This window comes from Penaeus japonicus, unplaced genomic scaffold, assembly GCF_977035675.1.
Source record: "Penaeus japonicus unplaced genomic scaffold, GWHDUDI00000001_assembly GWHDUDI00000003, whole genome shotgun sequence".
Lineage (NCBI taxonomy): Eukaryota > Metazoa > Arthropoda > Malacostraca > Decapoda > Penaeidae > Penaeus > Penaeus japonicus.
The window spans coordinates 13,290,231-13,312,730 of NW_028234405.1; the positions used below are offsets into that span (position 1 = coordinate 13,290,231).

The window sequence follows — 22,500 nt, forward strand, 5'->3', positions numbered from 1 at the left end:
TATGGGGTCTACAGAAGCCAGCGAAAGTAAGTTCAATGACTGTGTCATTGAAATTTCATCAAAGATTTAATGTTCTGAATAATTTGTTCTTATTTCTGTGATAACAGTGTGGAAGACACTTTAATATGGTAAATGGGGAAGGGTGTTATAATGTAAAAAAGGTCATGTGTTAAGTGTATATGAAAAGTTATTTATGTGATTCCAGGATTAGAAAGATGAAAATTTTGTATTATCAGTTTGCAGCATATAGATAGATATCTTAGTTTGTTACCATAGAAAATTAGGAGGCAAATATACACAGCAATACAATAAATGAGAAAAAAAAACATATATATTGGTCTTGTATGTGTGTGAGGGATCTAGTTGGAAGTGGGTATGTCAGTCATTCAGGCAGGTAGAGTCAGTCAGCCAGTGTCTGTGGGCAAGTAAGAATTAGTGAGGAAATACTTTCAAGTGCATATCCTTCTCTCAAGGAGACCTCTCCCTCCATTTCCAGAAACAAGCAGTAGCACCACCCTATCAGGAGTGATCATCTTGGTGGGATACATGTCGTTTGATGCCTTCACCTCCAACTGGCAGGGAGAGCTTTTCACGCAACACAAAATGTCATCTGTGCAGATGATGTGTGGTGTCAACTTTTTCTCTTGCCTCCTGACAACAGCCTCCCTCCTTCAGCAGGGTGGCTTTGGGGTCTCATTAGCATTCATGTTCACATACCCAGTGTTCTTCTGGGACTGCCTCATTCTCTCAGTGAGTGTTTTACGCTTTCTGTCTTTACACCATGATGGTGTAAATGCTCTTGGTATTCTTTTACATACTTGCTCTAATTTTAAAATGATAATATAGTTGGTTAATTCTTTATTTCATTTCATTGTGACTTTAAACTCTGAAGTTAACCCATCCACGACGGGGGAATTCTAGCCTTGAATGTCCCAATGCCGGGGCGTTCGAATTATTAGGCCTAAATCAATTGAATGGCTGGCACAATACTGTGCCGCCCGGCCACTGGGCTTTTGAATGAGCGGTACAGTACTGTACCACCCGTCCAGTGTGAGTTAAGTCCATTTTTATTTTTGTTTTTATTTATTTTATATTTATTTACATTTTTTTCTCTTGAAAGGTATGCTCTGCCACTGGCCAGCTTTTCATCTACCATACAATATCTACCTTTGGCCCTGTGGTCTTCATCATCATCATGACAATTCGTCAGGTGGGTTTTTAAGATTCTTAAATTTGTTCTGTTGAAGTTGTATATAATCTTGCTAAGTATTGAAAAAAAAGTATGAATGAAAGTTAAAAGTTTCACAAGCATGGTGTTTTGATTGACATTTTTAGTAATCATAGTCTCATCACATAATTTTGAAAACATTGAATCACACATCTTAAGATGTGAAAGTATTCATTCTCATTCATACTTTTATTTCAACATTTATCCCAAATAATCTTTAAACTGTATAAAGGTGTTAGTACAGAAATTAGTCAAGTTGCACTTTTTCATTATTTTGCTTTTTCCATCTTTAACCTCTCTCCAATGGGGTTATTTTGGCTCCAATTGGTCTAAATGCCAGGGTTTTCAAATACATAAGCCTAACAGCCCAGGCTATTCACCCGTTCTAACCACGGCCAACCACTAAGTGCCTGATCACCCGGTGTGCCAGCCATATGAAAAACCATGACAAAATATCTCGTCCCTGACAGCAGCTACTGCCACCACTTGACGTGATGGCTTGTCCATTAATTGGTTAACTATTAGAACATTTTCAGAAAATTATTTTTTTTTTTTTTTTATTAATTGTTTATAAGATGCTTAATTCTAAATCCTTGACCACAAAATCAATGAGAAAAGATTTTTTAATTCTGCATTGAATCCAGAGGTAGTCAAAGTTCCAACATCTCCAGAGGAGTAAGATAATTGAGAAGTGTTGAGTAGAAAAGATTCATACTCAATATTTCTTTACCTTAGTAGATCAATAACCCTTCTAAGCCCATGCTATGGCTTAAGGTGGTAGGCCACCCATGGCTGATCTGTCACAAAGGACACTGACAAAAGAAAACTCTGGCTACCACCATAATACAGAACAGTGTGTCATCAGATCCAAGAGGTCAATTACGAATAAAAGTAAATAATTGATTGGTAACTCTCATCATAAGACAAATATATCAAAATACATATTGATTTCAGGGATTGGCAATCCTGCTCTCGTGCATCCTGTACTCCCATCCAGTGACTGTCCTGGGGGTCCTAGGCATCCTTCTGGTGTTTGCTGCCCTGTTCCTCCGCGTGTACTGCAGCCACCGACTAAAGCAACTTCAACAGCGAAAGACAGCTGGAGAGACGGCAAAGGTTTAGGCTTACTTATATTATCTGCATAGGAGAACATGACACAGTTTCCCCCTCTTTCTCATTTCGAAGTCTTTTGTACATTAGGTTGACACTGCTGAGAAGTTATTTATTTCATTTCATGATGTGTGTTGTAGAAAGCAAGTTATTGGTCTTTGGAAAGAAATTACTTTTTATTTCTTGGGAAGACAAATGATGGCTTTGATTTTTTTTCTCTCCTTATATTTTTTTTTTCTTTGTCTCTTTTCCTTCCTAACTTGCTTTGAATAAGATGCAGTGCCAGGCTTCTGTTGTATTTTATTTTATTGGTATTATTCCAAAATATTTTTTAATACCTATTATTATTGCATTTTGATCATATTTTCTTATCTCTCTTATTGTTCTGAAAAGAATCAATTTGAAAGTCAGAAGCAGCTTTTGGTTGTGTCTCATCTATAACCATGTTTTCACATTGCATAGCTCTTCTGTGTCTCAGTGAACCTCTCATCATGTATCTCACATATCACATTTTAAAGGTAGATTTGGATCTCAGTGGTATTCTGAATTTACTAGTGTTTTGTTGTCTATCCTATTTATATGGATTTTATTGGAGAATCTCTATTAAATTTCATCATTTCTGTACAGGATGCATTATTTATATTGTTTATGCTTCATATATTTATAGAGGTAAAAGAAAGGGAACACAGTCAATGTACATGCATATTGAATGCTTTAGATTTGCAATAATTGTTATGAATATCAAAAATTGCAATATGAGATATATATATATATTTTTGATAATGGAAAGCATCTTGGTTTTAAATGTTGCACAAACCAATGCCTTCATAAAATAGATGTTAGATTATACCTTAAAGCTGGACCAAAATTATAGAAATAGCTTGGTGAGTTGATCTTACCAGTCCAGACTGTACTTATGAGATGCAGCTTTGGTTTCCCATAGCATTCACTCTTCCCTGTTGACTCGTGTAAAGAAAGAAAAAGATGCAAGGTCCGACTCGGATTTTTCTTGCCGCCCAATCAAAAGTTTATTCTGGTTGGCCATGAAATATGTTGTTATTGTTGATGCAATGTCAGCTGTGTTGTGTAATATATGGTTTGTTATGTTGCCTTTTGTATAGAGAGATGTCTGATTATTATTTTTTTGTTTGTTTCGTTTTTCTAAAGAGAATTTATGACAGCTAAAGAAAATATTTAAGGAACTATAGAGAATTTTGCTATCTTCATGTCTTCATCAATTCATTGGTATGAGTGTAGTAGTTGTTGTTTGGCTCACTGTATTATCAGTGAAAATAAGGTACACTAACTGGTGGATATTTTATATTGGACATTTTTTACTTTTTATTGATATTTCACTTGAGGCATGGATCATTCAAAGTTTATATTTCTCCATTACTGACATAAAATAATTGAATCATCTGATAAAGCTAAAATTTGGTTGTGGCTTTGAATGCTAATATTGTAGAACTGGTACTCACTGCCAACTTTTTAGATTGCAAATTTTTGTAAAGTTTGTAATGGTGATTTCATTTATTAAATATGAGGTAATGATGTGGGTGAAAAAGAAAATTTCTGTGTGAAATTAGATCCTAAGAAATTTGCAGGCTTGCTATTAGCTTTGTACTTTCAACTTTAGTTCCTTATCACTGGAAACCCTAGCGGCTCTTTGCAGTTTGCAGTTGCCATGTTTGTTGAGCAATTGAGAAATGTAATGAATTTGGAGATAATGCAATAGTTTTTTAATTAGTAGTACAAGCTCATAATTTTTTTCAGAAAATTAAATCAAAGTAGTGCTTCTTCATACAACATATTTGGCATGTTTTCATTGCTTGTTTGCATTTGATATTGCATGGTGTCATTCCGGTAGCCAGGTCTTTCAAGTTGTCTGACCCAGTGTGCTAACTGCTAGCCATTCTTCAACTTTATGCCAGAACACTTACAAGGTGGCATTGTTGGTCCAGAGAGACTTCTATTTATTCATTATGATTTTTTTTTCTCTCCTGTGAGATTATAGGACCAGCAGCATCATCTCAATTCATTACAAAGCTTGAGGTTGCCCTTTTGGTTACCTTGTTGTGAAAGGCTTTATTAATTGTCTGAGAATATAACATCTTGTATAAATGTGGCTTAAATTTTTTGCCTATTTAGGAGCCATGCACTGTATCCTTTAAATTTATTTATATTGACAGATAGATTGTCTTTCGGCAAGATCTTAGCCAAATCTGATAATATGAAACCATAGTTGTTTTTAGATTTTGATAATGTAAATTTTTATTTTCTGAAAATAAGGATTGGATGTCAGTATCTGTTTCTGAAGATATCATGATGCCTTTGTAAATGATATTACTTTTCTCTGGAAGCTGTGGCAGTAACAGAAAAAGTCTATCCAATATTCTCATGAGCTCTGTAGAGAGAGTGTAGCACTGTACAGTGTATATTTTTATAGACAAGGGATGCTTAACAGGGTTTTAGAAAAGGAGGTCATTGTAATCTCCTTGTAATTATCTGAACTGATCATCGTTTCTTTGTTTTTAACCCATTCGCGCCGGTTGACGTCCTATCACTTTGTCGGAAATTTCCCTGGACTTAGTTGATGTCCTCGCAGAATTCCAGGCGGGGCAGTTGTGACATGCTGAAACATCAACAATAGATCGCTAGATTGTTCTTAAATATAACAATTTTTCATAATTTCTGTGATGTTGATGACTTTACGGTAATTTCTGCTTCCTGATTGGTTGAATAAAAAGATATGAATCAAAAAACTATTGTAAAATTTAATGTGATTGGCGAAGAAATTAAATGAAATAAAAAATTATTAATATAATACTACTTCTAATTTATCAATTACCCGTGATATCACTTCATGTCACATCACGAGGTACATGTATATACTCATATGTACATGTATGATTATTTATATTATTTTTCTTTTTGTTTTGGTAAAAAAATAAAAAAGTATAAAACATGCTTTTTGATGCCCCACTAAAAGATTGCTTCCACTTTCCATTGATATTATCACATAGAAGTGAAGAATATAGGCAAAGTTCAATAGAATAACACTAGAAAAGCATTGCTATAACAAGTTTTTCAACTAAATTAATGCCTCTGAACATGGCAATATTTTTACTTACCTTTACATTGTTGATGCTATCATGCAAACTATAAGAATAATGTGGGTAAAAAATCCTCTGAGAGGCTCAGCACGGCTCTGCACAGCGAGAAAACATCCCGTAACGAAGCATTACGTACTTGTTATTTTCCCAGCGGGGGTTGGCCAAAAGACGTCCCGTCATGAATGGGTTAAGTGATTCAGTATTATTTTATAGGATGAGTGATTAATAACATTAAGATGTAATTGTTATACCCCCCTCCACCACAGAAAAGAAAGTGTACATAAAAGTTCATGTGAATAGAGTTGACTAAATATAGAATCTCATGTTGAAGTTTGAGGGGAAGGATACTTATTTTACAAGCTTTTCTGATATTTAATCAAAAAAAATTAAATTACCATTGAAATTTTTTTTTTTTTTTTCCAGTTTTTAAAGTAATGGAAGGAACTTAGTTTGCAAAGTTGTGGGATTATTTAATTTTTATGACATACAATGAAAACAGAAATGTGGAGGTGAAGCATGCTGTAAAAACAGAAAAAGGGATGAACTATTTTGTTTATTATTTAGTTACATGTCAAGTTTTCTTAGGCATATCATGACACTGACGTGGAGTTTATAAAGTATATGACATGGCATATTTTTTCTTGAGATTGTAGTCCTTGGTCAAGTTCCATCTGAATTTGTGTTTATACAGATACTGATGTATAAGATATGAAATGAAAAACTTAAATGTATCATGTGACTGCGTTATCTCTTGTTTCTTTCAGACCATGAAAGAAGTTAGTGAATTAAAAAGGGAATCGGAAGTACAGACGATTGAATATCATTAGTGTCTTTAAGGCGGACAGAACAAGCAGCTTTACAGTGTCCATAGTTGGTGCAGAATTGTAGTGCCTTTTGAGAGAAGTGGCTAGTTGTTGTATTATGTAGATATTCTATTAGTTGGAAGTACTTGGGAGATTTTTTTTTTTTTAATCATAGACTTACATTATGAAAAAGGTGGAGGTTCTGAATTTCTATAACTTTTTATTTGGTTTTACTTAAGATATGTATATTATTTTATCCTTCAAAGTAGTAAAGTATATTACTATTGTTGCAGATGATTTCATGCAAGATGTAATCATTTTGTCTATGTTTGTTTTATTATTTTTTTTGTCTATGACTACCATAGAGAGTGAGTTTAAGCCTGTAATTCCAAAACTGGTTCTGGATATTTCCTTTTTCTTTATTTATTTGCCTTTAGTACATGACAAACTGTACTTTTATTGGTGCCACAAGTTGACCATATTTAAGCACTGAGAACTTTTAAGAGTGAAAATTCTCCAAACACTTTTTTACACCTTATTTATAAGTGGACTTCTGTGTGGCTATTTTTAGGCAGAGTGGTTCTTCAGGCACATATCATGTAGCATGCATTAGAATAAAGTTCAACTTATCAGGCAGGATTTCCAATGTATTATTTAATATATAACAGGCTTTTGTATACAAGCACAGTTGACATATTAGACAAAAACACTGGCATTAATATGATTAAGTGATGTGATATTTAATGCATGACTTGGGGGTTTTGTGCACAAAGTTGGGCACATTTTTCATCCTGTATAATGTAATTTTGTTTTTCTGTTTTGTGTTTTTAGTGGAAGAATCTTAGTGGTGGAGGTGAAGAAAGGATTTTAATTCCTTCATTTATATTGTAATGTGCTATATATGATGATTTTTTAAAAGATATTTGTTTAATTTATTGATATATTTATTCACTTAAAAATCTTTATTTGATGTGAGTAAAGGATGTATTTAGGATTTTGTTGCTTGCCGTTATATGCTGGAGTGTGAGTTTGTTGATGTGATTTTTTCTATCATTGGGTATATGAATTTTCCAAAAAGTTTTTTTTGCTTGTTTTTTAATTGTCAGCTATATAGAATTATGTCTCATGTCAGGTTAAATTGGATCATAAGCCATTAATTTGTTAATATTGTGCAATAAAACATGATCTTATGGAGAAAAATTTGGTGTGAATATTGAGAAGGATGATTACTTATAGATTAGCTTGTCAGTCAATCATCCTATTTTAAATCTGTTGATTGGGCATTATTAGATCAGTATACATTTATTATTGTTGTCAACTCCATTATCCTGAGATGTTGGAAGGCTGTTCAATACACATTCCCCTTGTGAGTTTAAATTACTCTTAATTTTAAACATTTATACTTTGTTTCATTATTGTTCTGTGTTGAACATTGAACACTATTGAAATCTTTTTTTTTTCACTTTTATCCTATGACTAAGTAGGGAAATCTCCCTCCTGTACCTACGAATTACACATCCAGCAAGTTGTGGAAACAGATGAGGCACATCACTGAATTAGAAATACAGATCTTAACAATTAAACACAGATGTAGTAAAACAAAGCTTCAGTAGGAATAAAAGAAAATGATTTACTGCTGTGGCTGTATGGTTTTGTCCAAGGATGGGGTTCTGTCATAACCATTCAAACTAACTTTGCTAAGCAGGGGCATACCTAATTGTATGGTACTTAATTAGGTGGAGTGGGGCTATGTGGAGCAATATTTTCTATATTGAGGGAGGTATATAAACTTCCAATTTGTATAGAAATTTCTTCCTTTATTTGTCAAGTAAAGGGAAGGAATTTGTCCCACACCTCTTCTTTTATGCCCCAGTTACAAAGGTCTTAACAGTTATGCATCTGTATTTTATTTATCCATTACCTACAAGATCAGGATATACATAGTGTTCTTGGAAGAAAGAGAAGAGCAACTGCATCACTTACAGTAATTATATTTCATATGAAGTATACAAAATTAGCTTTCATAGAGTGTGAGTGTTATTTACAGTTTTTTAGTTTTATTATTTGCAGTAAAATCCTTGGGCTTTAGTTTAGGATATTTTGTCACCAAAATCATTTTTGTTAAAAGGGTAGAAGGAAGTGGACTCATGAGTAAATCTGAAACCATAATTTTATTGTGTCCTTTACAGCCAATACCAAGAATTAGCACTGGATATAGACGTGTAAAAGAAGCAAAAACCATAACAAGTAGTACATTTTTTCCTTCAGTAAAAAATGGAAAAAACAATAACAAACAACAACACAATGAGTTTTTCAAGTGATTTTTGAGTTCCAAAAAATAATTTGTGTTAAAGATTCAAGATATAGAGAGCCTAATGAACAACTATTTTCCAGGGTTCAATCAAGCTGAAGAGAATGTAAATGTGATTTAATTATATGTCATGCAAGATAATCAAGTTTTGAATCATGATCTACATAATTATTATGTGAAAATTACCAAGACTCGTTCAAGAAAATGTATGAAGATTGGAAAACAGATGAATGAGTGGATGTGCATAAGTTTGTGTGTGTGGGGTGGGGGGATGCATGTGCATGCATGTGTATGTGTGCTTGTTCATGTGCATATCTATATGTTTATGTACATATTCAAAAGATAGGCTATATATGTGTTACAGAAAGAAAGGGAACATCAAGTAGTGGAGATAATACAAGAATAATAAATTCTGGTGTTTTCACAAGCTGGTGGTGGATTCAGAAACCATTCATCTTGATTTGTTACTTAAAGTTTTTTTATTCTTCTTTTTCTTCTTGCTCTTTTAAGAAAAAAATTGTGCTGATTTTATTTATTAAACCTTTTTTTCAAAGCTTCTTTGCCATCGCATTGTATTCTGTGTGAGATTTTAGTAGTGTTTTATGTATCTATTTATTGCATTTCCTTTTTTTTTCTCTCCAGAGAATAGTTAATGTGTACTTTTCATTATATTTTTTTGTTATTGTTTTTTTCTACTGGTCTGATTGCCTTTATAAATTATATATTGCTATCATAGAAGTGCACAATAATAATGAATGGAATAGGTATGAACATAAAATGTGTGAAAAATATTGTACAGTAGAAGTAAGGGTATAATTATTTAAATCTATTTTGATTGGTGGTGGTCATATTTTATATCACAATTACATAGTGAACATTTTATATTTTTTCTTTTTTTTTTTGGTAAATGTTACTGAAAAAAGGCATCAAGATTGTGATTGCAACAAATAAATATTTGTGTATGAAAACCTTTGCTTAATTTTCCTTATTTATACTTCATTATAGTACATCTCTCATGTGCTGCACATTTTTTCAAGCACTGATTTTGAGAAAATGCAGATTCTACAAGAATTTTTCTTTATATCTGCATAACATGAGCACCCTGTAACATTGCTCCACAGAAAGCCATAGAATGTCTGTAATGCTTTTTGTATGGATAATATTGTAGATATGATTGATATTTTGTGGTTTTTTTTATCAAATTGTAAAATGATACATCCTTTGGGGGTTATTTTTGTATTTAATTGTATGAGAGATTTTTATCTATTTTGTAGTCTGAGACCCCTGCTTCTTTACAAAGACACTTTTAGATTCTACCTGTTTTGCCAGATACACTAAGTTTTGTGTCACTCAGTGATGTGATGTGACAACTTTCAGTAACATGGTCATGTTGATATGCAAGGTTCATTTGTTTCTTTCATTTGAGTAATTACTGTTATATTGGCTATATTATTATGTATATATTTTACATTGTTTAATTTTAAAATCCTTCTGAGACAGGCCACATCTTAAGATGTTTGGCCTGAGCTGGGCATCTTAAGATTTATGTTATTGGTATGGAAACTAGTATTTTGAACAAAAAATGAATGCAAAACTAATCCAACCCTGTGAGAAATGCCCATAGCAGAAGGTGTATTTAATAAGCAACAAAATGAAAATAACAAAAAAATACTCAGGGTGATTTTACATACATACAATACAATTCAAAGTGTCAAGAGTAACGAACAATCAGACAAATTAATTTATTAATCAAGAATAAAAAATTATTAGACTTGAAGCAAAAAATAAGAATATAAACATTTATTGTAAGTAGCACAAAGGTTTGATGATGCTACGAAATGGAGAAATGGAGAAAAAAAATTCTAAAGAACTGGACAGACAAAGTTTTCATATCCATTTTTCCTTCTTAAAACTATGATTGCACCATGAGGCACTGACTGCAATTTATTTGAGATAGCAATATTCAGTAATGCTTGGACAAGCTAGTCAAATATCTGTAATATTGCATTTTTTCAGACTTCTATGTAGTGCTGCTAGAGCGTCTTTTGCATGTTAACCCTTCCACTATGGACTAGATGTGACTGCAATGTTACCTCTACATGACTGCCATGAGGAATGCATAATTTTTTTTTATTATTCATTTTCCACAGCATCATTGTCAATTGCCTTAGGACCATAGTTTAATTATATATCCCATCATATAAACTTGTTTCACTTAAAATTTTGACAAGTGTTCATTATTATCAATTATATAGATTTTATTAAACCATTGGAGCTGGTTGACGTGATGACACGTATTGTGGTTTTTGCGTCAGACATCCGGTATGAGCTATGAGGGAAAGCCGCGCACTCGGTTTGAGCGAGCGGGCAGCCAAGGCTTGCGGCTTGTGCGTCCAAAAATCTCAAGGTGTTAGGCTTATGCGTTCGAGAACACCGGTATTGCGACCATGCAAAGCCGGAACGGCCCCGGCGTGAATGGGTTAAATAAATTTAGTCTATATTCTGGTGCACTGGCAGGATACCTAAGGCCATGCAGTTGATCTGATAAGGTCAATTTTCACTGACAACACTAACATGGTCCTTCTATATATGTCAAATCAGTAAGGAATGAAATAGTTTAATTACAGTTTTTTCTTTAACCCATTCATGATGGGGTAATTTGGCTCTAAATGGTCAAAATGCTAAGATATTCTAATGCATAAGCCTAACGCCTCAGGATTCTCAGCCACACTAGCCACAGGTGAGTGATGTACGCCCGATCACCCGGCGCGCCAGCCTTGGATAGATATCTCGTCCCAGGCGTCTGACCCAAAAAACATTAAACGTGATAGCAAGTCACAACTGGCACGAATGGGTTAAATGATTTTTCCACTATACTTTCAGTTTCAGATCTAGAATAGTAGTGCTCTATTACAAGGGCTTTCTCTAAGGCTCTGTCATGTTACAAGTCAATGGATATCCTTACTTTTATAAAAAATAAAATAGAATAAAAAAAGTTTAGCTGGTCAAAAGACTGACATATCACTAAGGGTCTACCAATATTAGTAGCTAAATGACATCTGTGACAAGAAAATTCATGGAAGTGTTTAAATAGTTTTGCTTGTCTGTAAGTGTTACAGAAGACTCCATTTACCTTCTTACTGTGGCTTTGTGTTATTAACCCTTTCCCGATGGGGCACGGCGATAAGTGAAAACCCCTACGCTGGGCCATTGCAATATTGCATTGGAAACGTCACACTGGCATGACGCCCCGGCATCAGGAATTTAGCTGTGTCACATGGGTGTGACGAACCGTCGTCATAGGGTTAATCTATTTGTGCACATTACTAAGTTTACTTTTGTTTCACGGTCATACATCAAGAAGAGTGGGAGAAAAAACTCAAGCTGATTGTGTGTGGTTTCCAGAAGAATCAACTAACTAGTTTCCAGTTGCTCATCTCTGAGGGAAGATGATTAGACAAATTCATCATTGATGATACATGAGAGTTTTAAACTTTATGTCCCACTGGAAAACTATTGGTAACATATATGGCAAATTTGTCATGGTGGCTAATACAGGGTAAAGAAAAAAATAGACTACCAAGTCAGAATTTGTAATCATTAGAATAATATTGCAGAATATCTAACCAAACTTCAAAACTTACTTTTTAAGATTAAGATTGGTAAGAAAATTTACCAACACAGTTTGTAGTTTTCAATTCCTCGAAATCCCTATAATTCATTTTTAATTTCTGTAGTAAAATTCAACCTCAAGTACAGTGCCTGCTTTTTATTGTTTATTAGAGATTATATTGTGTGAAATAGGAAGTAAACTTTTTTCCCTTGAATTCCCCTACTCATGTTTCCTCAAGGCTTTGTTAAAAATACAAATGGAAATAAAATAACATTGATCTAGTTCTTTTGTCTGTTCATATCTTTATTCATAAGAGTACAAAAAAAAAATTCTGAAATGATTCTCCTCTTTTGGAAAATCCTGTTCACTCATAGAATCTAATACTGTTTTCCTTTTACTAGGCTAGGTTTGAACATTACAAATATGTAATACAACCAAGAATATCAGTTACAATAAAACAATAAAAACTATTGAGAAAAAAAAATATATATAATAATGATACACAGAAAATCTTGTATAAGCAATTCTTCATGATTCACAGGTATGTGGATATATGATAATATCACCATCTTCGTAGTGTATGAGTGTCCTAAACAACCAAACAGGTATCTGAAAATAAAGGAATATTTGATACAACAATTAGTAACACTTCTCAAGACCTGATTATATTATTTGTGAAAAATAATTTTGCATTCAATCTTTCTTTTTGATAAAACATGGCCAAATTATATGAACACTGGTAGAGATTTTTTTTTTCTTGCACTGGTTTAACCCAATAATACCAGGGATAGTTTTGGATCCACTCAGTCTTAGCATCAGGGTATTTCAATGCACACAGACCTACTCACCAATTCAGGCTGTGGCCACCCAATACACACAATCCCGGCGTAAAAGCCATACAAAAAGGCATGATGTGATATTGCGTCCCTGGCAGCAAGTGCTGCCACTATATGACATGATATATTATCCGTCACTAACAGGTTAATTTCCAAGGTGTGTTATAGTATTTTATTTCAATGATCATAATGAAAAAACAGTGCAAACTAAAACCTCAAGGTCCTAAGAGTCAGTGAAACAAGCCTAAACTCGGCCACCTAAATAGTTTTGACACCCATGCACATGGGTTAACCCAGTGCCAACAGGGCTGTTTTGGCTCCAAGTGGTCAAAATGCCAGGATATTTTAAACATGTAAGCCTAACACCTCGGACTATCTGCCAACCATCTTCTTACCCATCATTAACCCACACAGGACGGGTGGTACAGCATGTGTACCGCGCATTCAAAAGCCCAGTTGCCGGGCGGCACAGTATTGTGCCGGCCATTCAATTGATTTAGGCCTAATAATTCGAACGCCCCGGCATTTGGACATTCAAAGCTAGAATTCCCCCGTTTGCTGGGTTAACCCATTCACGACGGGGGCATTCCATTTATTTAACTGATTTAGGCCTATGTGTTCGAGAGCCCCGGCATTGTGACGTGCAAGGCTGGAATGCGCCCGTCGTGAATGGGTTAATGGGTTAATCAAAGTCCTATGACATTCCTTTGTATTTCTAACCTGCAGAAGTACATACAAATTCAACATGAGATAAATTAAAAACTTCCATGTAAGACAATGACTTCAAATCAATTTTTCTGATCTACTTCCCTCTTGTTTCCAGTTCTTTATGAGACTCATCAACAATCTTTGACAAATGGCATTTTTCCTTCTATACCATTTTTTTCCTTCCTCTAAAATATATCCCATCCACCAAAACATACCTCATTCTGAATAAAGGACCAGGAAGAAGGGTGACCACCTGAGTAATCAACGTGGCTCACAGCTATGAGACAGGATTGGCCGCCAGACGATGCTCCTTCAGCGTGTCTCGGAGGGAAGCCTCTTGGGCAGCGATGGCTTCCTGTTCCATCTCCCCCCAATTGGGGTGCCAGAGTCTTGAGGAAATTCGTTCTAAGCCCAGTGCATACACAGAGTGGCATGGAAGCACACTCTTCTGGACCTGTTTGTGGGAGTGGAATATGATTATCAATATCATTTATGGAGCTTTATATACACATTTATGTATATCTTTACATGTGTGTGTATACAATTGTATGTATATGTATATGTATATGTGTGTGTGTGTGTATACAAGTGTATGTATATGTGTATGTGTATGTATACAAGTGTATGTGTATGTGTATGTACATGTATATGCATATGCATATGCATATGCATATGCATATGTATATGTATATGTATATGTATATATGGGTATGAATATGTATATGATATGCATATAAATATATGAATATGAATATGGATATGTATATAAGTATATATGGATATGTATATGTATATATACATCGTTTATATATATATTTATATCTATATATCTATATCTATATCTATATCTATACATATATATAATATGTATATATAAATATTACATATATCTATATATATATATACATATATATATAAATATTACATATATATATAAATATCTATATCTATATCTATATCTATATATATATATATATATATATATATATATATATATATATATATATATATATTATATATATATATGTACTTCACATATACATGGACCAGTGCTAATCTGATCTCTATGAACATCACAGTCTTAATTTACCCTTAGGGGGTTAAGCTTTAAATGATACAATATTCATCAATTATATGAGGGGCATTTAAAAGGATAAGTAAAGGATAATACAAATATTGAACATTGGACATTTCAATGGATCAGTCCATAGCATCTTACTGGTGGATCCTAAAACTAAACTCTTTTTTAAAGGATTACTAGCTATTGATAAAACATAGATTTATTAGTTTGATCTTGAAGGTACAGAAAAAAGTAGCTTCCACAAAGTCCAATTGGACCAGTTAAAAACAAAACAGAAAGATCTGGATCAAAAGTTGTGTGGCAATATTTGTTTCAGTTTGTGAGACCACTGTAGAAAAAAGGTATAAATCAGACTGAATAACTTCACAACCTAAGAGATGTAATAACACATTTCAATTATATTACCCTCCACTGTACAGTGCAGATCTGGTTCCTTCCAATCTTTATTTTTTCCCAAATACGAAGCAACAAGTAGGATGCTGTATGAAAATTGTTTACTTACAAGTCCCTGTCCCATAAAAATTAATAAGAATATACAAAACTTAGCCTTTTCAAAGGTCTTGACTAGGTTAGTGCATACTTTGAAAAATAAATAACCTTTTACCCTCTTCGTGCTTGCCTAATGCTGTTCCTGCCAGCTAAATAACAAGTGTGTGCAGTGACCAAGCATGAGATCTCTCCCACACTGCATCTCTTAAAGCCTTTTTCATTCACCCAATTCGACAGGGTGATAAGAGGAGGTTTTAGTATTTGTTTTCATTATTTTCATAGGTGAAGAAAAATGTGTTTATACAAATGTATAGATGATGTAAAATGTATGTTTTGAGGGAGAAATCATGACATGATAGGAGGTTATCTTGCGTGAGTGAAGTATTCCCATGAGGTAATAGCACATCATCCAGTTCGAATAGGTTATCCATATTTTTTGTTTCATCAGAAATATCTGTCAAAATTTTAAATATCCCTTGTATTTCATTATCTAATACTTTATCAACACCACCTTCATTAGAAGAATATTCTAAAAAAGACCAATAAAAAACAATAATTAATCTTACCCTGTGGAATCATTTGTTCTTGTTCTTACACTCTATAACAACAAATCTTTATATTCAAATTTACATTGACAAGATGCAGAGATTAACAATAATAAATGAACAATTACTATAAATAATGGATAAATGGATAACTATACTTGATAATGATTAATTCAATGCTAATATTGAAATATGTATGGAAGATAACCCACATTATAAAAATCCTAATTAATTCAAAGCTGCAAGTTAGACTGAGTGATATATTCTTTTGATATCCTTTTAAGAATAAATTTTTGCCTTAATCTGATAATGCCGGGGGGTTTTGGTGAGCTCACCATACAAAATGCCACGACATGATATTGCATAGTCAGCTAAGACCAGCTAAGCCATTACATGATATCAGGTCATCCATAATTAATGGGTTAATATATTTGCCTATATATCTGCAACAAAACACATTTGTCTATAATGAAACAAGAACACTAAGCAATCCAGAAACCTATTTCATCAATAAACATATAAATATCATTATCACCAAACATCATTAAGAAAAAAAAGAAAAACAAACACATGGAGGGAAAAGTAGAAGAAATATGTTACCTACAATCAATTTGCACTCAGTACTATCACAGCATAAATAATAGATCTGTCTACAATAGCTATAGTTGATCAAAACTTCTGCTTCTTTAAAAATAAGAGATAAAAAAATTATCAAAGAGCAACATCACAAAATACATCATTACCTGCAATGCCTCAAACAAGTCAGAGCAACTGATTGGAGGAAGGGGATTTTCAACTGGCAGTGCACAGGACGCCAGATGTGCCGCATTCTGGTCTGCAGAATCCACAGTTGGCCAGATGGGTCGATCACCCAGCTCCCCTCCTTCACCCATTGGGAGGCCCAGGCTGGTGGAGAGAGAGGTTGTTAGGTGTTTAGTAATATTTAAATATGTAAATGTATGTGTATATGCATAAGCATATGTATATATATATATATATATATATATTATATATATATATATATATATATATATATATAATATATATATATATATATATATATATATATATATGTATATATATTATATATATATATATAATATATGTATATATATATATATATATATATACATATATATATATATATATATATATATATATTATATATATATATATATATATATATATATATATATATATATATTATATATATATATATATTATATATATATATATATATATATATATATAATATATAAATATATATATATATATATATATATATATAATATATAATATATATATAATATATATATATAATATATATATATATTATATATATATATATATATATATATATATATATAATATTAATATATATATAAAATATATACATATCTATATACATATATAAAGACATATAACACACAGGCAAGAAGATTTTCAACAGACAAACAGACAAACAGACACAGACAGACAGACACAGACAGACACACACAGACACACACAGACACACACAGACACACACACACACACACACACACACACACACACACACACACACACACACACACACACACACACACACACACACACACACACACACACACACACACACACACACACACACACACACACACACACACACACACACACACACACACACACACACACACACATACACATCAGTTCATTTCATTGTTTGTAAGCAAGTTGGATGCTGTCTCTCTTGCTTTCTGTCTATCTGTCTCTCATAGAGCATATTGGTTTCTGAAACCACTCTGAATGAGTGTCATGACATACATGACACAGGTAATTTTGGCCTGACGACAGGCTTCGTGATGTACATGACGTTGGGGGATTTTGGATTACTGTGTTCCTCTATTGTATTATGAGTAAACAGTGAGTGATGATAACAATTGTAATCATAATTGTTAAAATTACCATAATATTAACCAATTGCGTACAGGTGTCATGGCATACATGTTGGCACCGATTAGGCCTAAGAGACGGGAGTCAATGCATACATGACGCGACATCAGGATCTGCTCACAGTTGAAGCCCTCACACAGTCATGAAGTATTATGGCTGTAACAGCGCTAGCTCCAGAGCTATAGGGTTCCAAAGTCAGCATTTTATGATGGATTTATGGAAAAATATTGTTTGGGCTAGTCTGCACTACCTGGAAGGCAGAGAAAACCCTTTCCCTGTGCCTCTAATTTTGGCCGGTGTCCCTAGTGCCGTAGACTGCCTGCCTTGACAACCAGTTAGGTCGTTAGGCATCCCGTCGGCAATAGGTTAAACAAAATGGGTTTCACCTGAATTCCAAAAGCCAGATGGCTTCACTTGCTGCAAGCACTAGCAGGAGAGAGAGTCTTGAATGGCACTCATCCATGGTCTCTTGCAAATACTATCTAGAGAACGATATATGAAGGATTTGCAGGCAGAACATGAAGAGGAAGGTGACTCAAACCATTTCCAGTGTCTACAATGTGAGCCTGTGCCAGTAGGGCTGCCTTGTGCTGTGGCATTCTCAGTCATAAGCACAGGTTTCCTTCCTTTTCCTTACTTCTTCAAGTTATCTTCATTGTGGATGGTTATATTTTTGTATTTATTCACACCAGTACACGAACATGAAAAAATGAAGTTGCTTTTTGTGCTCCCATAAAACAGCAATACCTCTATCACATTGAGTATAAAGAAATTAATGAACCAATGATAGAGCCTGTCATATGACACATTAATGTCCCTCAATAAAATAGAACACAAAAACTGCAACCACAAAAATGGCTCTAGTTTTATAATGAGTGACTCAAAGAGAGTGAGAAAAGTCAAGGTATGGTGAGTGAAGCTGCCTCTCTCTGAAATAAAAACCATCCTGGAGACTGGGCAAGCAAATCTAACCCTGACTCCAATGGGTTAAAAAAGAAAAGAAAAAAAGAAATGGCATGAAACATACGTATGTTTATACAGTAAGGAAAAATTCACAATAAACAGGAAAGGAAGAGAAAGAAAAAAGTTAAAAGAGAAAGAAAAGAGAAAAAGAAAAAAAGAAAGATGAAAATGGAAAAAAGATGAAAGAAAAGAACAAAAGAAACAAAACAGCTAGGAAAACAGAAGAGGAAAAAGAAGAAGAGGAAGAAGAAGGAGAAGATGGAGAAAACGAAGATGGTCTTGATCACCAACCCTTAACCCAGTCACGACGGGGGCATTCCAGCATTGCATGTTGCAATGCCGGGGCTCTCGAACGCATAGGCCTAAATCAGTTAAATAAACGACGCCGTATGACGTCACCCAGCGAACGGGCCTTGAATGCGCGGTACCGTAGTGTACTACCCGTTCAGAGAGGGTTAACACACTGACCTCTCATTAGTCCAGTCGTTAAGTGAAGCAGTGTTCCTGAGCCAGGGGTTGGGAGGCGTTGTGCCAAGAGAGTGGACGAACCTTCCTTCCCTCATGCGATAACCACGACGTCTGCTCACGGCCGCCATGATGATGTTCTTCAGACATTGCTTGGGTGGGCAGAAGAAGGCTTATAATCCCTAATTCAATTTTTTTAAATGATTCTCCATTATAGTGCATTGCCTGAATATGCAGACGATATTTTAAAATTACTACTATACTTTTTTTTTTTAGAATTTTCTAGTTGCTACTTAATTACTTGAAAGAATGTTGAAAGCATTATATTCCTAAATTAAGAAGAAAAAAATCAAGAGTAAACAATACTGTGAATCGCTGACTGATTAGTAATAATATGCATAAATTACAAGAACAGAATCCAGGGCTGTCCTTTGAGTATATATATTTCATCAAGGTAATACTAACACTGTGATATAACAGAGATGCCACTAAAATCACATAATCACAGACAAAAGCAAATAAAAAAATGGTTATAACATAAGTAACATACACACAAATCAGAATCGCTGTGACAGTTTGCGAGAAAAAGTGCTGGTAAGAGACAATTTGACAAACAATTACTTGAAATCCAGCCAGATTATCAATAAAAGTGTATCATTTTAGGCCCGTTTGCCAAAACTGACAGTACTTATCACTTCAAAGTCCTGAACATAAGTCTGTAAAAAGGCTGAGCATTCAACGCTTTAGTTGATATTGAATATAAAGATTCTGAGAGTCTTATTAAAAGAGGAAAGGTCTAAATGTGGGTTTGTTACAGACTCAAAACAGACATTGATTTAGTAAAGCTATTCTGTATTTAGCACCACAAATTCTGTGAAATACCATAATCCTCAAAAAATAATCTAATTATGAAAAACTTTACATATTCCTCTTCCATTTTTTTTCTATCAAAATCTACATATACAATAAAAGAAAATTAAATGAAATAATGAAAATCTCAATATACATGATTGTTATTGTTCCTTTTTCTTTCTTTCTTTTTAATAAAAAAATATTAAGTATTGCATCAGATTTGTCGTTAGGCATTGTTCTTAAAATCTGATCTTTTCTTTAGCAAGTTCAGGAAAAAGATTTATGACTTGATTTATTCCATGTTATTCCTATAAATATTCCAATCAAAGGCAACAGTGATACAGTTAAAACATAAACCCCACAAACATAACAAAGATGAATATCTTAAAATCAGACCACTGAAAAGATAACATGGCCATTATCTGTAAATCTGAATAGTGAAAGGTAGATGAGCAAAACAAAAACAAAACAAAAGCAATAAAGCCCGATAAATAAAGAGACAACCAAACACATAACATCAAAACAATACAACCCCTCCCTAAAAAATTAATAATAATATCAATAAATAACCACCCGCAACAAGCACTATAGCACATACCTGAGTAGCCTCCTGCAGAATGTTTGCAACATTGTCCCCTACTTGCGTGATGCCATGGTCCCATGCTGCCAACAACAAACGACCTTTGAGAGGCCCTGTATCCAGCAGGCACAAGGAACGGGAAAGGTAACCAGCCCCTGAGTCTATGATGGTCTGGGGCTCACGCAAGGTGGCTGTGGGGGCTGTGTCCTGGACTGTTACTGGCTCAAAATTACCCTGGGGATGGTGAATCATGTAATATTTGGCTATAATGAGTGCAAGAATAGCAAGGAGAAATAGGTGTGGCTAGGTAATAGTCATATAAAAAAAAATAAATGGCTGTTCATTAACAGTTATGATAATAATAGTGGTAGTAACAATTATAATAAAAAAATAAAAATAAATAGAAAAAATTATAATAATAACAATAATAGTAGTACTAATAATAATGATAATGATATTGATAATTATAAGGATAATAATAATAATAATTATTATTATGATAATAAATAAATAATCACAATAATAATAGTAAATAATCACAATAATTGATGCAAAAATGGTAATAATCTTGATACTAATAATGATGATGACAATGATGATGATAACAATGAAAATCATCACCCTAAAAGCTTTCATCATGATAATCAATTATGTCTTCCATTCTACATGAGACCTTGACATTCTAAATCCAGTATTTCATTAGCTTCAATTATCAATAATTAAATTATGACTCAGATCACCAGCTCTCTCTATCAATACACATTCATAAATCAAAATATGACTCCATATACATAAATCAAAACAGATCAATATAATTATACAATACCCAAAATTCTTTGGAAATGATACCAGTACATATCTTAAATGAGTTTAAAACATAGTTGAGTACATTCAGTACTTTTCAAACCTACATTCAAATCTCCTCAAAACTAAAAAAATACCTAAGACACCTTAAAAAAAAAGAGAAAACAGCTCTTACATCATGTGTTGGTCGTGACACTTTGTTCTTCTTTTTGGGTTTAATCTTTTTGCGCTCAACTGATGAAGCTGAGTATATGTTAGGAGCCGCATTGTGATCCCGCACATTGGAAGAACCTTGCACTGTGTCCACTCTCTGCAGTTAATAACATCATATTGTATTAATCAAAATTAACATAATGAGAAAAGGAACAAAGGGATATCAGAAAATTAAACATTGAAAAGACTATGAATATAGTGATCATAGTAATAATATATTGAACAGCAATCATAGTAATAATATAACTATCATACTGCAACCACAATAGTAATTCTAATACCCACCTGTTCTTCATGTCTGTAGTAAGACTCTGAGCGTGAGGTAGAGGAAGATGAGCTAAAGAGTTGGCATTTGGTTAGGATGGCCAAGAGAAATTCATTGTGTAGATGCACTGAGTCAATTGCTAGAAGATCTCTTGCTAATGTATCAAATTCCTCCTTTGAAAGCTGTTGATAAGAGATGGAATAAGTTTCATCATATTTCTTTAATCTTAACCCATTTGCACCGGACCGAATATTTGCCTACTGCTGGTTCTGTTGTGAAGATGAGAAGCACACGCACCCTTCATGTATGAGATCTTTCCCAGCATGATGCTGCACTGCATCTCTTAAAGTGCTCTACACCCACCCAATCCTATGGGATGCTGAGAGGTGTTTTTTGTATTTTTTTACATTTTCTTACAAGTCATGAACAATGTGTCTAAACAAATAAAAATCCCGAGTACATACGTACATAACTACGTAAAATGTGTATTTAGAGGGAGAGATTATAACGTAGTAGGACGTCATCTTACCAGAGCAAAATATTCCCATGACGTGATAGCACATCACCAGATGCGAATGGGTTAATGAAT

At 33.6% G+C, this 22,500-nt stretch overlaps 2 protein-coding genes across 5 annotated transcripts in view; one reads left to right on the top strand and one right to left on the bottom strand.

Annotated features, from left to right (window-relative positions):
* The window catches only part of sll (adenosine 3'-phospho 5'-phosphosulfate transporter 1), a 34,843-nt gene extending 25,310 nt beyond the window's left edge, over nucleotides 1-9,533 (top strand). For all 4 annotated transcript variants that reach the window (XM_086555917.1, XM_086555934.1, XM_086555919.1 and 1 more), the window contains 4 exons: nucleotides 1-26; nucleotides 497-750; nucleotides 1,121-1,210; nucleotides 2,183-9,533. The exon at nucleotides 1-26 is cut by the window's left edge and continues 125 nt beyond it. In XM_086555917.1, coding sequence (XP_086412043.1) covers nucleotides 1-26; nucleotides 497-750; nucleotides 1,121-1,210; nucleotides 2,183-2,350 — 538 coding nt within the window. In that variant the 3' untranslated portion in view covers nucleotides 2,351-9,533. The remainder of the gene's footprint in view (nucleotides 27-496; nucleotides 751-1,120; nucleotides 1,211-2,182) is intronic.
* A 2,922-nt stretch (nucleotides 9,534-12,455) lies between these two features.
* The window catches only part of LOC122261971 (transcriptional adapter 1), a 10,741-nt gene continuing 696 nt past the window's right edge, over nucleotides 12,456-22,500 (bottom strand). Inside the window, exons 2-8 of the mRNA XM_086555940.1 lie at nucleotides 21,932-22,093; nucleotides 21,609-21,743; nucleotides 20,648-20,863; nucleotides 19,201-19,349; nucleotides 16,581-16,743; nucleotides 13,938-14,176; nucleotides 12,456-12,787 (exon numbers count right to left, since the gene is read on the bottom strand). Coding sequence (XP_086412066.1) covers nucleotides 14,000-14,176; nucleotides 16,581-16,743; nucleotides 19,201-19,349; nucleotides 20,648-20,863; nucleotides 21,609-21,743; nucleotides 21,932-22,093 — 1,002 coding nt within the window. The 3' untranslated portion in view covers nucleotides 12,456-12,787; nucleotides 13,938-13,999. The remainder of the gene's footprint in view (nucleotides 12,788-13,937; nucleotides 14,177-16,580; nucleotides 16,744-19,200; nucleotides 19,350-20,647; nucleotides 20,864-21,608; nucleotides 21,744-21,931; nucleotides 22,094-22,500) is intronic.